The 14,841-nt window shown below is 34.9% G+C and overlaps 1 protein-coding gene across 1 annotated transcript; it reads left to right on the forward strand.

Annotated features, from left to right (window-relative positions):
- The first annotated feature begins 1,758 nt into the window (after window positions 1–1,758).
- On the forward strand, window positions 1,759–14,504 carry LOC131640038 (isoleucine--tRNA ligase, cytoplasmic-like). The gene is made up of 17 exons (XM_058910453.1): window positions 1,759–2,484; window positions 2,681–2,748; window positions 3,556–3,699; window positions 3,808–4,028; window positions 4,142–4,307; window positions 5,197–5,307; window positions 5,968–6,065; window positions 7,965–8,043; window positions 8,560–8,718; window positions 9,137–9,217; window positions 9,919–10,052; window positions 10,544–10,703; window positions 10,873–10,956; window positions 11,085–11,297; window positions 12,344–12,474; window positions 13,218–13,550; window positions 13,624–14,504. The coding sequence occupies exons 1-16, from the start codon at window positions 1,953–1,955 to the stop codon at window positions 13,402–13,404; spliced, it is 2,568 nt and encodes an 855-aa protein (XP_058766436.1). The 5' UTR covers window positions 1,759–1,952; the 3' UTR covers window positions 13,405–13,550; window positions 13,624–14,504.
- The last annotated feature ends 337 nt before the right edge of the window (window positions 14,505–14,841 follow it).

Below are 14,841 nucleotides of genomic sequence, written 5' to 3' on the forward strand. Positions count from 1 at the left end.
GGTAATGCTTCAGTTTGGGATGCGTCAACGGATACCCGACCCTCCTGTTGACTTGGGAGTGTGGCACCTAAAAAGAGTGAACCATCAATGGACACACCAAAACTGGAAGGATTTTGCACCCGATCATCGCCAGATGTGGAAGAACCGTCGCCAGTATGTCCTAAACTTCCCCGTTAGTGACCACGAAATGAAACCATCTCCTGAATACATGAATTGGTATCGTACAGCCACAACCCCAAACTTGTTTCTTGCAGATCCGTTTTATTTAATTGATCCCCGTGCACAAAACTACTTCTTGCCACAACAACAACAACCAGAAGAAGAACCACAACAACAACAACAACAACAACAACAACAACATGAACAACAACAACTCCGACAACAACATCGACTTCAGCAACGACAACAAGAAAGCCTGCATCACCGCCAACAACAACTACTACAACAACAAAGACAACAACAACTCCAGGAACAACAACAACTCCAGCAGCAACAACAAAACATTTTCAGCACTCCATCCCGTTCCGCACGCAACATCCGCCAATCAACTATGTTCCAATCACAATCTCAACCATTACAAGGGTATGAAGACCGCCATCCTTCCTCTGACCAATATCAAACCCACTCGCAACCATTCGGATTTTCATCATTTGCTGGGTCTTCGAGGGGATTCGGCCAAAACCTAACCCCTGGTACATCTAGCCTTCATCTTAGTCCCGACGATGGGCCTTATGGCGAATCATCTTACCGTGGCGCACCCTCCGGCTTCGCAACGCCTTCAAACCAATTCGGATTTAATCAAGGTAGTTCTAGTGCTGTTGGATGCTATGAACCCGAAGTCTTTTCTCATCCAACACCACCGCCACGACTAAACACATTTGAGGGAATGGGTTCCCGACTTTACAACAGCGGTTTTCCGGATAATTATGGGGGCGTCGACGAGTTCATAGACAGCGATCCACGCGAAATCCCAGTACCAGCCCCCGTGACACAAACCCAACAAGAAGCACAAAGGGGCAGGGGTAGGGCTAGGGCAAGAGGCGGTGTCAATATTCGCGGCGGAAACAACGATCGCGGTAAACGTCCCATTATAAGACCAAATTGCGGAACGGGTGGCTATCTTGGTGATGGCCGTCATTGATCATTTTGCTGTACTTTTCATTAGTCTTTTGTGTCGTTTCTGAATTTGATTGTAACCGATGTTTAGCTTTTAAATTATATTGTAATCGATGTTCAGTTTTTAAAAAATATTGTAATCGACGTTTAGTTTTTAATTTATATTGCAATCGATGTTACACTTTTGATAGTCGTTTTCTACATTACATTTTAAAGCCGAAAAAATTATTCTACTAATTTTTTTAAGTAACCTTCATAACAAATAAAAAAATATTATATAAAATTATCATTTTCCCAATTTAAATGAATTAAAAAAAAATTGAAAAAAAAAAAATAAAAAAAAAAAGGCCCTAGAACTATGGCGCCAAATGGTTTGGCTTCTAGGGCAAAACCCTAGACTTATGAGCCATTCCATTTGGCGCATGCAATGGGAATTTTAGGGCAAGCCATTTCATTTGGCGCATGCACCCAAAATAAACACCTATGCGCCATTTCATTTGGCGCATTCAGTGTTCTGGTATGCCAAACCTAGACAGATTGGTAAATACCCCGAAAACATGGTTTTTTTCGTATTTTTTTTATGAAACCTGGATATTTAAATTTTTTTTTCTCAAAAGAGTGAATGTCATCGCTGTTGCGTAATAGCCAAATTAAAATTTTAAGCAAAATTCACAAAAGAAAAAATAGACTTACCATTTTTCCTTCACCATCGAAGCCGCAAAACCCTAATACTACTACTGTTACTATCTAAGCTAAGACTCAGAGCTTGACGGCGGCGTCTGAATTTTCCCCCATTTCTCCATTTCTCCAAATCCAAACCTCAGAACCACGCAGCCATGGAAGAAGTCTGCGAAGGCAAAGACTTCGCTTTCCCAAAGCAAGAAGAAACCATACTCGATTTCTGGTCCCGAATCGACGCCTTCCACACACAGCTATCTCTCACCAAAGACAAACCCGAGTACATCTTCTACGACGGTCCTCCTTTCGCCACCGGTCTTCCTCACTACGGCCACATTCTTGCCGGTACAATCAAGGACATCGTCACGCGCTACCAATCCATGACCGGACACCATGTCACGCGCCGATTTGGATGGGATTGTCATGGTTTGCCAGTCGAGAACGAGATCGATAAGAAGCTTGGGATTAAGAAGCGGGAGGATGTTCTTAAGCTTGGGATTGGGGTTTATAATGAGGAGTGTAGGAGTATTGTGACGCGGTATGTTTCGGAATGGGAGAATGTTATTACGAGAACTGGGAGGTGGATTGATTTTAAGAATGATTATAAGACTATGGATCTTAAGTTTATGGAGTCTGTTTGGTGGGTTTTTTCTCAGCTTTATGCGAAAAACCTTGTTTATAAAGGTTTTAAGGGTATTCCTAATTTCCATTACTATCATTCGTTATCATGCATGTTTGAAATGACTGCGCATTTGATGGAATCACACTGTCATTTTGATTTTGCTTAAGTTATGTTGCTGGCATTATGTGATTCTGTTGAATTTGTGGCCAATTTGAACGCACATTTAGAAGGATTATAGCACCATTTGATTGTGAATTTTGTTGTAGGTCATGCCATATAGTACTGGCTGCAAAACTCCACTCTCTAATTTTGAGGCTGGTCAGAATTATAAGGTTAGTGATTTCATACTTTTTGTGAGCTTTACCTTCTTTTCTTGTCTTGTTTGGTTTTAGCTGCGATTACTTTGAAATTATATTCATATTATGTTTTGTTATTACTTTTATTACGTGATTAATATGCTTTGTTGCTACGGAAATGTGATAGGAAAAAGTTAGTTTAGTGTCACAAACTTGGTTTTGATCATTTGATGAGTTTGGTGGTTCTGAAGTAGAATTACATTTGACTAGAAGTTATTAAACACAGTTTTTGGTTGAGAAATTTAGATTAAGTTTAACTTAGGGCCTGTTTGGATAAACAGCTCATTTGCAGCTTATAGCATAAACACTTATCAAAATAAGCACTTATTATGAATAAGCTTGCCTAAGCTATTTTTATAACAAAAGATAAAATAAATTTAAATTGTTTTTATTTATGTTATAAGTTGTTTCTATTAGCTATCTTGAAGAATTCATAAAAATAAGTTCAAAGAAATGTATGAAAAACGTCATAAGCTGTTCTGATTAAGCCTCCAAATAGTGACACAAATCTTATGGAAGTAGATAAGCTCAAATAAATCCATCCAAAGAGGCTCTTAATACAATTGCTTCAGGAGTAAAGATATTCAAACACAAATGATTTCATTTCAAAATCGTCTTTTATGAAGTCGATTTTACATTCAAAATCATGTTTGACTAACATTTTTGGAGTAAAGATATTTGAATATAATTGCTTTTTTATGAAGTCTATTTTTTATTGGAGAATGTCATACATTTGTTGTAGTAATATCCACAATCCACATCTAAAATTCTATATTGGCACAGGATGTATCTGACCCTGAAGTGTTCATGACGTTTCCGTTGTTGGGCGATCCAGATGGTGCATCTTTCGTTGCTTGGACAACAACGCCATGGACTCTTCCTAGCAATCTTGCTCTGTGCATCAATGCTAATTTTACCTATTTGAAGGTCAGTTAAATTAGGCGCTGAGATGTAAGTGTGCATGTAGAAGCACACTTTTTTTATTCGCTCCTCTTCTTTTCCTTGAAATCTAATTATTGAAGCAAATGAAATCAGGTACGCAATAAGTATACTGGTAAAGTTTATATAGTTGCCGAATCTCGTCTGTCTGTACTCCATAACCCAAAGGACAAGCCCAAAGAGGCTGTTGCTAATAGTTCAGCTAGTGTCCCTAAAAATGCCAAGAACAAGGGCACTTCAAGTGGCAAGGCTGATAATGTATTAGATTTTTTTGATGTGCTGGAGAAATTCACAGGGGCTTCATTAGTGGGGAAGAAGTAAGCAGTTATTCTTTATACTACATTCATCTTTTATATTGGTTTTGACTTTATCAGTAAAATCAGTAAGATAATTTTATGTTGCCAGACTTATAGAATGACATGTTCTGCAGGTATGAACCATTATTTGATTACTTTAATGAGCTATCTGAAACAGCTTTTAGAGTTGTTGCCGACAATTATGTAACTGATGATAGTGGTACCGGTGTTGTCCACTGTGCCGCTGCTTTTGGTGAAGATGATTTCCGTGTTTGCATTGAGAATCAAATTATTAGCAAGGTATTTACTTCAACCAGAGTGCATAATACTTGCCTTTTATGTCTTCATATGTGTATCTTTTTTCTTGAAGTAGTTGTTATTTGCCCTCAATATATAGCTGTTCCCTCTGTTTTTGTTGGACTTTTTGATCATTTCACCCTAATACTCTGAATGACAACGAAAAAAATCACTTGTCTTGTCATCTCCCGTTCTCACCTCATGCAACTTTCCTGTGGTCCTTTGTGGTCCTTTCTGCAACTATTTGGTGGCCATCCTCACCATGGAGATAGTGGTTCCGTTAAAAAAATCACTTGTGTTTTTTTATAATCTCAGATGAGTTACTTTAGACCTTGGAGACTAAAAAATCTTTGCTTTTTGTTGAGTTTGAATATTGGTAACAATGAACTTTGAGTATTAGTTATGAATATGTCTTTAATGTTGTGATTTTTTCTGTTTTGTAACTTTTATTTCATGTTATAAACTACTTGTATTTGCTTCTCTAAACTTCGATGTAGCGGCCATACCACTATAGTGTTTTTGTGGCGGGTCTCTATCTGTCATTGACCAAATAGGTTGGTGCGTTATCTGCTTATATCATGCCAAATTTTTATCACGTGCTGCATCTTTAATGATGATTTTTCCTGTCACTTCATTGCATGAACAACGTTGGTGCTAATGTGTTACTTCTGAAATACCCTTCTTGTTTATTAATCTTCCTATTTTGAAGATGCTCCAATGCCTAAATAAAATAAAATGCTACAGTGCTAGTATGCTACTGACTTATTGTCCCATAATTGTAGGATTTGCATTTCTGTTTCTCTGGTTACTTTCGTAGATTTATCAGTTGTTTAGTGATGTGCAGTACCATCCCTTCCCAATACCACTACTCAATTGTTGTATTGGCTTGTAGGATAAACTTGTTGTAGCTGTTGATGATGATGGCTGCTTTACTGAAAAAATTACTGACTTTAGTGGGTGCTATATCAAACAAGCCGACAAGGATATCATTGAAGCAGTGAAGGTGTGTTACATATGGAATCCTTTATTAATTTGGAGTGATTTATATTACAGGCACTGGTAATTTGAAAAAATATCTTGTCATGTGACTCGGTGAATGTAATTTGAAAAAAATTTCTTTTCCCCATATTTTTTTCCAGTACTGACACATTTAGAGTTGAGAATATTGGGAAAGAAAGCCCTTATTTTTGTCCAAGAGATGTCAACTCAGTGGTTAGAGTTTGACTTTGTAAGCTCGAGGTACAATGTTCAAATTTTACCTGGAACAGTTGTAAAATGATCATTCGTACCTTCGTTATTGAATACTGATACTTATTTTCTTTCCCAATGTTTTTCTAATATAAAAAAAAACAGTTAGGAGAGTAGAAAGGTGAAACAAAAGAAAAGGGTTGGTATTTTAGCATGGGCTGTATACTAGAAAATACGATAAACTTGATGTAGTGAACAGGATAACATTCAATTAAAAAAAGCTTTCTCGCTTCTTTTGCTTGTTTTGTGAAGGAACCCTAATACATTACTCCCAACTTACTTAGTATTTATGTTAGTATTTGAGTGAGACTATTCAGCAGAAGAAGTTGAGTGTATGTTGAGTAATGTTTATGCTAAACTTTATTTTAATTGGATTATTTTAATCATTTTCTTTTCCTGTTTCATCTTTCCTTAGGCAAAGGGTAGGTTGTTTAAGTCTGGAGCTTTTACTCATTCCTATCCATTCTGTTGGAGATCTGATACCCCACTCATTTATAGAGCTGTTCCAAGCTGGTAAGTTTGTTTGACCAAGATTTAACTCTGGATTGTTTTATATTTAGCTAATAGATAAATAGGACTCAATTTTTCTTGTTGGACCTTACCTAGTTTCATGTGTTGTCAGCAATAAAGCTTCATCTATTCTATGCATTAGCTATGATTTACTTTAATTTCCTAATTGAATTATAGAACAAGTATTACTCAAACAAAAATTGCTAATGTTGCATGTGCTCACTTTTCTTTCATTTTCTCCTCTATGGAATGTGATATTAAAAATACAAATAATTCTGGATATTATTACTTCATTCGGAAGTTGATACTTGATAGCCACCTAGATGTTCAGTTCTTAATTGTTTTCAGTATTACCATCACTTTTGGTATACATTAGAGTGGTTATTTGTGGCATAATGGGAAATGATGATAGAAAGTTGTTATCATAGGACAGTGTATCCATGTTGTGGCATGTTAGTTAATTGTCATTTTTTTCTTCAGCAGTATTCTTGTTTATCTTACATACTGTATTTACTTTTCATGGTACATAGCTGCTAATCTAGATAACACTAAGGTGTTGCATGGAGAACACGTTCTAATATAATTATTTGCTTAAAAGAGAAAAATAGTTTAAAAGCGCATATTGGAGAAGTTAGTAAACATGCCTTACCAAACAATAATCCCTGTATAGCAGCATTTCAAGCAAATTAGCCAAGGAACACATTGCCACTGTCTACTGACACAGTGCAGTCTCAATTTAGTTTTCAGATCCAACATTGCTGCCCTGTCAAATTTTACCTCAAATAATTAGTATGTTAATATTCATACTTCCATACCACATCTCTTGTAGTTCCTATTCTGCTCATCTTGATGAAGCATTGGTTTGTTCGAGTTTCCATGTAATTTTTTATTTGTACTTGTTAAAAATCTAAAGAAGCCGAGGAAACAGTAATGAAAAGGGTAAGACAGATAGCAGCTTTGTCTGTCTTTGGGATTTCAATAAAGTATTTAAAAAATGAGGAAAAAGCATAGAGCTTAAGGCTGAAGGAGCAGGTTTACTTACCTGAATGTTTATTTCAGCTGTCTCATTCACTCTGTTTTCTGCCGAGAAGAGCACAGAACATATCTTATAAGTGGGTCCTCTAAGTTTAAACTTTCCTCCTCTTTTTCGTTTGAGATCCAAACATTAGAAAACTCCATTTTCATACTCTTTTCCTTCCTTGTTCTTCCCATATCCAAACTAAGCGGAAGCACCCAACTGAAAAACTGTGCTATAATAAATAGCTTTTTAAAATAATTGTTTGCTCCAACCAAATACACAATCTTCATAAGTTTTGTGCTTTTGTGGAATGAAGACAAAGTGTAAAAAGAAAAGTTTTTATTTTTTATTTTTTTTATCTCAAGCTTCTATAAAGTTCTATTTTCATTTTTTTTTTGATATTCTGTTCTTACATTTTAATGTTTTTCATGGTTTTAAGAAGTACTCCCTCTGTCCCAAATTATAAGAGAAATTCTCTTTTTTGATTCATTGAATAATTAATGTATCTGGTCTATATGCAGACCAGATACATTAATTATTCAATGAATCTAAAAAGTGAATTTCTCTTATAATTTGGGACGGAGGGAGTAAACATTTGGGATAAATAATGCAGTCCTTTTGTCAATGATTTTAATATGCATTTCTACAAACGAAATGTGAAATTTGTTATTTTTGAAATAATTAATTTTGTAAATATTCATGTTATACTAGTAGTTTTACATGGTTTTTGTTTACCTAATAATTAATTTTGATATTTTTCCGGTGATAGCTACTTCACACGCTTTTTGCTTTCGGTGTAATTTTATGCAGTTTGATGCTGGTGGTGACCATCTATTAGCCTGTTTTTTAATTTAACCCAAAATTGTCATGCACTTTCGCTATAGGTTTGTTAGAGTGGAGTTGCTGAAAGAGAAATTGTTGGAAAACAATAAACAGACTTACTGGGTCCCTGATTTTGTCAAGGTACCATAGTCTTCCGCTTCATCCCAATTTATTCTCCTTGATTGCTTACTTAATATTTGATCTTGTTACTACTGTTTCCTTTTTCTTTACGAAGCCAATGTTAATTGTTATAACTTCATAATATAAAAAATAAAATGTTTTTATTACTAGTTTATTTCTTTGAAAAATATGTTAATGTATTATTAATTGTAAGCTGACTTGTTAGTAGTTGAAACGGGTTACTATGCCCTATCAATAACATACTAAAGGTAACTGTTTGTTATGGAGTGCGAGGAGGAATAATTCCCTATGGAGGATACGATAAATGCTTATATGATAAACTAGTATATGGTGCTTAAAAACTGCAGAAAATGATGGACAAATATTCAGTTGTGGAATATTCCAAAAAAAATCCAGGCACGGAACACTTAGCGGTGTTCATAAACGCATCCTTATCCGTTAACATCTCCTAGGGCACTATGAATTTTATGTAATCTATAATTTTGGTAAATGTTTTTATATTCGTACGTGTTGCAGGATAAGCGATTTCACAATTGGCTGGAAAATGCAAGAGACTGGGCAATTAGTCGAAGTAGATTTTGGGGGACCCCTCTCCCTATATGGATTAGTGAGGATGAGAAAGAAATAGTTGTCATAGATTCTGTTGCAAAACTTGAAAAGCTTTCAGGTGTAAAGGTTAGAATCACCCTTTCACCTCTTTGAAATTGTATAGGATTCATGTCATTATCAATTGATTTTGTTTGCATGAAGTCACACGCGTAGTTCAACATATTCTGCATCTTTCTTCTTTGTTTGGTAATATGGAAGGGGTGTAGATTTTGCATTTTACTTTTTCTAAATTTGTGTAATTTTAATATTTTCTTTGCGATGCTACCAAATTACTAAGGTAATATATCTAAAACCCAAAAGTTTTTCGAGAATAGTAGTAGATACATATGTACTTGCTCCAAAGTGGCTCTCTCCTATTCAAGTTTGTTTAAGTTATTATAAGTTTTGTTAAATTGGTTGTTCTATTTGTTTAATGAGCTCTCATGGATACTTTTGCCATATTATTGATAAAACATCACTGATCCTTTTGTGATGGTTTCTACAGGTGTCTGACCTTCATAGGCACAACATTGATCATATTACAATTCAAAGTGAAAGTGGCCGTGTGCTTCGACGTGTTGATGATGTAAAAATTGCTGATTCATAGTTCCTTTGCAATGTTGTTATCAATTGTTTCATAATCTCCTAATCATGGTTTTGTTTTGTTTTTGTTTACTCTTTCAAGCTGTCAAAACTGAAATGCTATCTAACATTAGCTAAGTTGACCCAACAATTTTTTTTTTTTTGCAATAGAAAACTAAAACACGTACATAATCATTTTAGTTAAACCACTACCTACCATCCACTGAGACACTGGAAATATCCTGAACTGAAAAACCAACTAGAAACAAAACCTCAGATAAGTTGCTACCATGACCATATTAAGATCCTCAATTACATCTTACTCCCAGCAGTTGCACGGTTTCTGTTGAAGCTTCAAATCTTACAATTAACTTATAAATGTTTACGAGAAACAGAATTGAGATGGTCCTGTTCACTTGTTCAAGTGCCTCTTCAGCTACCACACTATTCGCCCTGATTATCACCACCCCTATGTTGACCCAAGGATAATTATCACATTTAATTGAAAATAATTATTACAAATATAATTTATTTATAGAAAACACCATTGACTGTTCAATCAAGTAAAAAATTATCATCAGGTTGAAAGGATAATTCTAATATGGTTAAGTAGAGATATTTTTTTGTCGATACTCTAAGAATACAATAGTAATTAGTAGCTAAAGGTATTGTTCTTTGTTATGGACTAAATGTTTCATCTTTCAGGTTTTTGACTGCTGGTTTGAAAGTGGGTCCATGCCTTATGCATATATTCATTATCCTTTTGAAAATGTTGAGCTGTTTGAGAAGAATTTTCCTGGCCATTTTGTTGCTGAAGGGCTGGATCAAACCCGTGGTTGGTCAGTTTCTTTATTTTCACATGTGTGGTTTATCAAAGGCCTGTTTGCCACTTTAGTTATGAATTACTTTTCGCTTTGAAATGTTATTCTCTATATCTTCATTTTTTTCTAAAATCTGTAAAATTTTAGCTGCTCCTTCATTTTTAGGTGTTCTATTGTGTCCAAATTAAAACTAGGGAAGGGGTAGCCCCCACATATTACCATGTGCCATGTGGGTGACCACTATGCTTCTGGATACATGATTGTTGTGGCATTTTTATTTCCTCATGATGTTATTTCTTACTTAGTAGTATTATCTTTTATCTTGCTAGGACATGTTGGCATTATTAGATTCATGCATCTAACTCCACCCAGTGGGAAAAGACTTTTTCTTGTTGTTGTGTCCTTTATCTTGGCAAATTATTTCAGTTCCTTCTACTTTTTAGTGCCAAATTATCTTGTATTTAAGAATTTGGTGGTGTATTTCAGTTTTATGCTTTTCTATTTTGCAGGTTTTATACCCTAATGGTGCTAGCTACTGCATTATTTGGCAAGCCTGCCTTTAGGAATCTAATTTGCAACGGGCTTGTCCTGGCGGAAGATGGAAAAAAGATGAGCAAAAGTCTGAAAAACTATCCTTCACCCATGGATGTTATTAATGATTATGGAGCGGTAGGAACTTAAATGTTAATTATTTTTTGGTTTTGTAACTTTTTTTATGAGGATTAGCATGTCATATCAAAAAACATATTTTGCCTGCCTTTTCTAATTATGGCTATGACTTCAATACAGTTTGATTTACAATATGAAGCACTATTATAATGTTATTTTTGTTGGATAGGATGCCTTGCGATTGTACCTTATAAACTCTCCTGTTGTGCGTGCTGAGCCACTTCGTTTCAAGAAGGAAGGAGTTTATGGTGTTGTTAGTATCATCCATCTGCCTTTATTTTTTGCTATCAATTTTTATTAAAGTTTATTTAATTTCATCTTTAGTAACTGCTCTCTATTCATTTTGCTGATCAACTGGTATTCCATTGTGGTGATTTGTAGGTTAGAGATGTTTTCCTTCCGTGGTATAATGCATATAGGTTCCTTGTTCAAAATACAAAGAGGCTTGAGGTTGAGGGTCTAGCACCTTTTGTACTTCTTGATCAGGCCACACTTCAAAAGTCATCAAATGTTCTTGATCAGTGGATCAACTCGGCCACACAAAGCCTTGTTCATTTTGTCCGGCAAGAAATGGATGGTTACCGCCTTTATACGGTGATGCTTCTGCTGATCCTTTATTTTGGAATAGAATATGTTTTTATTAGAGGGAAAATACAATTTGGGACATGATAAGATATCGTACCAAAAGTAGAAAGATAACACAAGGAATATGAAAGATTAACGGAGACTGCAATGTATTGCACACTGAACATGGCAGCTTTTCTTGTAACCGCAAGAGCAGCACACCAAAAAGAAAGTAGACCCTAAATCTAGTACTGTAGGATGACTAGTTAAACGAATCTGGCAACTTTAATGATGGGGGATTCTGCTTTGACCGAATGTACTAAAGAATAGCCAATATTGAGTGTTGGCGGCACTATAACCCTGAGAGATAATATGAGAGTAAAGCAGCTATCTTACATAAAAGGCATTTTCTCATCGGATGGTGTTGGTTCCGCGGATCAATTGCTGCTATAATGCCCTATCTTAAATCATGACTAAAGATAAACTATGTATATCTAAAATTGAATACTTCGAAACAGTTCTAGATCTTGTTTCTGAACTACTGCATTTTACTATCTTTAGGTTACTATTTAACTTATTTATATACTTTTTTAATTGTTTTTTTGTTTTGTTTGTATTTTACCTTACTGGTAGCGAAACCAGTTGAACTAGTTGCCGTACCAGTTTGATATGCCTTTTGGTTTTCACATTAATGTCAAATTCAGATTTATTTACTTGCGAAAGGCATTAGTACTTTCTTCAACTAAAATTGTTGCTTGTCTGTGAGATTTACTGTCCGAGACTTTTATACTTCGCTACCATTATTTGCTAGATGAATGGTATAATTATTATTGCCATGTTTTAAGTATTTGCTTAAATGTTAACATCGTCTGAAAATAATTTTGTAGGTGGTTAACTCAACTACTGTTAAGGTCAATTATAAAAGTGAATATACATGTACACACCCAAAAACATTTTGTATTTTATTGGGCCTTTGATGCAAGTAACAAATCTCTAGTGATTGTTACCATGTTTAAAAGTTTAGTTTAGTTTCTCAAGAACTTAACTCTCTACACTATGGATTCTTTTGTATCTAGGCAAAGGCCATGGCTGGAGTTACATTGTTGCCGGAGGAAACGACATGTTGTGCAAGTAGAGCCTACATGAGCAAAAGGTTGTTGCCGGAGAAAACAACACATTGTGCAAGTAGAGCCTACAAGAGCAAAAGGTTCTATTTTCTGGTTTAATATGTATAATTTTCGTAGACAAACACCAAATTAAATTGATAATTGATTATACCATACTTCTATAAAATGTTTTAAAACAATACCGAATGAGTTTTAGCAGTAGATACAAAATTTGACACTTGGAAAATAACCTAACCTATTTAAAATTGAATAAAAAACATTATGAAAAGACTTTCCCAAATAATTTCAGCTTGTGCCAAGTCTTGAACAGAAATAGTTGCAATATAAACTCAGGTCTGACATTTATAGCAAGCTTCAGTCATTTCCTATAGGAGAGGAGAATTCAGAAGTAAACAATGTAATGATATTTAAAATTGAATAAAAAACATTATGAAAAGACTTTCCCAAATAATTTCAGCTTGTGCCAAGTCTTGAACAGAAATAGTTGCAATATAAACTCAGGTCTGACATTTATAGCAAGCTTCAGTCATTTCCTATAGGAGAGGAGAATTCAGAAGTAAACAATGTAATGATTATTCTCCTCAAATAAATTTATTTCAACTCTTACTAATACCAACAATCATATTAAAATTCAATACAAGAAATTATGAGAAGTAAATAGGAATTCTTCTGATTGAAATTTTTTTAGCTTCCAAACAACCTATATTCACATAAAGTATTCCCTGTCTATTAAATATCTTGACAAAATCACTAAAATCAGATGTTCTACATTATATTCTTGCTATATAGCATCAGCTTGATTTCTTTTGTTATTACTTAATAGGCAAATGGGGGGACCAGAACAACATTCCCACAATGTTTTTTTGATTGACAAATGGGGGACCACTTACCTAAGGTCCAGGATCAAGGAAACCTTGCTTCTTGTTTTGCATTCGCTGCTGCTGCAGCCTTCGAAGCAACTTGCAGCATTAAAATGGGAAAAACACTTCATATTTCCCGCCAGGACATAGTTAACAACATGGTGAGCCCAGAGTGCCAAACTGTCCTAGGATGCAGTGTAGAACGGGCATTGACCTTTATGAGACAACATGGCGTGTTAAAAGCAAGGGATTGTCCATATGGAAGCGGGACTCGTCCTGAGGATTATGAGAGAAGGGTAATTTTTCTTCTTTTTCTTCTTTTATACTCTATTTTTCTTCTTTTAAACTAAAAAATTTATGTGAATATAGGTTGTTTGGAAGAAAAAGCTTATGAATATACTGCATGTCCTACGTTGTCTTCACTTTGACATGGTGCGCGGAAAATTGCATCCTAAAAAAATTTCAAGAAAATTATGAGACAATTGAGGGACATATGTTGTTATGGAGAGTCATTATTATATCTACTAACATAACGGTACCTTGTCAATATATAATATATCATCCATCAAATGTCTTGGACAGCTAAACACCCCTATCACCGGTCCAAATTTTTTCAGGAAATGTTCTACTTCGTTGATTCTAGTTCCAAACAACCTATGTTCTACTTCTTTTAAATGGAACTAGAATCTACGAAGTAGAACATTTCCTGAAAAAATTTGGACCGGTGATAGGGTGTTTAGCTGTCCAAGACATTTGATGGATGATATATTATATATTGACAAGGTACCGTTATGTTAGTAGATATAATAATGACTCTCCATAACAACATATGTCCCTCAATTGTCTCATAATTTTCTTGAAATTTTTTTAGGATGCAATTTTCCGCGCACCATGTCAAAGTGAAGACAACGTAGGGCATGCAGTATTGATAGTAGGTTTTGGTGTAGCAAAAATTAAAGGGAAAAAAATAAGGTTTTGGAGATTCCAGAATTCATGGGGGAAAAATGGGTATGGGTCAATTAGTCAAAGATTCGAAGATGGAAGACCTATGATGAATAGGTTTTGGGTTATCTCGAAGGTGAAGAAGGTGGGCTAAACATCATTTTATTTTTTTATAGACTATCGGTACAAATTGATTTCCAGGACTATCGGTACAATTTGATTTCCAGGACTATCAGTACAATTTGATTTACAGAGTTTGTAGTTGAATTCATATTTTAATTTACAATGCAAACATAAAAATTCAACAATTGGTTTTCTTACTTACACATGGAGATTATACCTTTATGCCAGAATTAGAATTAGAAGTTAGTAAACATGCCTTACCAAACAATAATCCCTGTATAGCAGCATTTCAAGCAAATTAGCCAAGGAACACATTGCCACTGTCTACTGACACAGTGCAGTCTCAATTTAGTTTTCAGATCCAACATTGCTGCCCTGTCAAATTTTACCTCAAATAATTAGTATGTTAATATTCATACTTCCATACCACATCTCTTGTAGTTCCTATTCTGCTCATCTTGATGAAGCATTGGTTTGTTCGAGTTTCCATGTAATTTTTTATTTGTACTTGTTAAAAATCTA

The sequence above is a fragment of the Vicia villosa genome, unplaced genomic scaffold (assembly GCF_029867415.1).
Source record: "Vicia villosa cultivar HV-30 ecotype Madison, WI unplaced genomic scaffold, Vvil1.0 ctg.002905F_1_1, whole genome shotgun sequence".
NCBI lineage: Eukaryota > Viridiplantae > Streptophyta > Magnoliopsida > Fabales > Fabaceae > Vicia > Vicia villosa.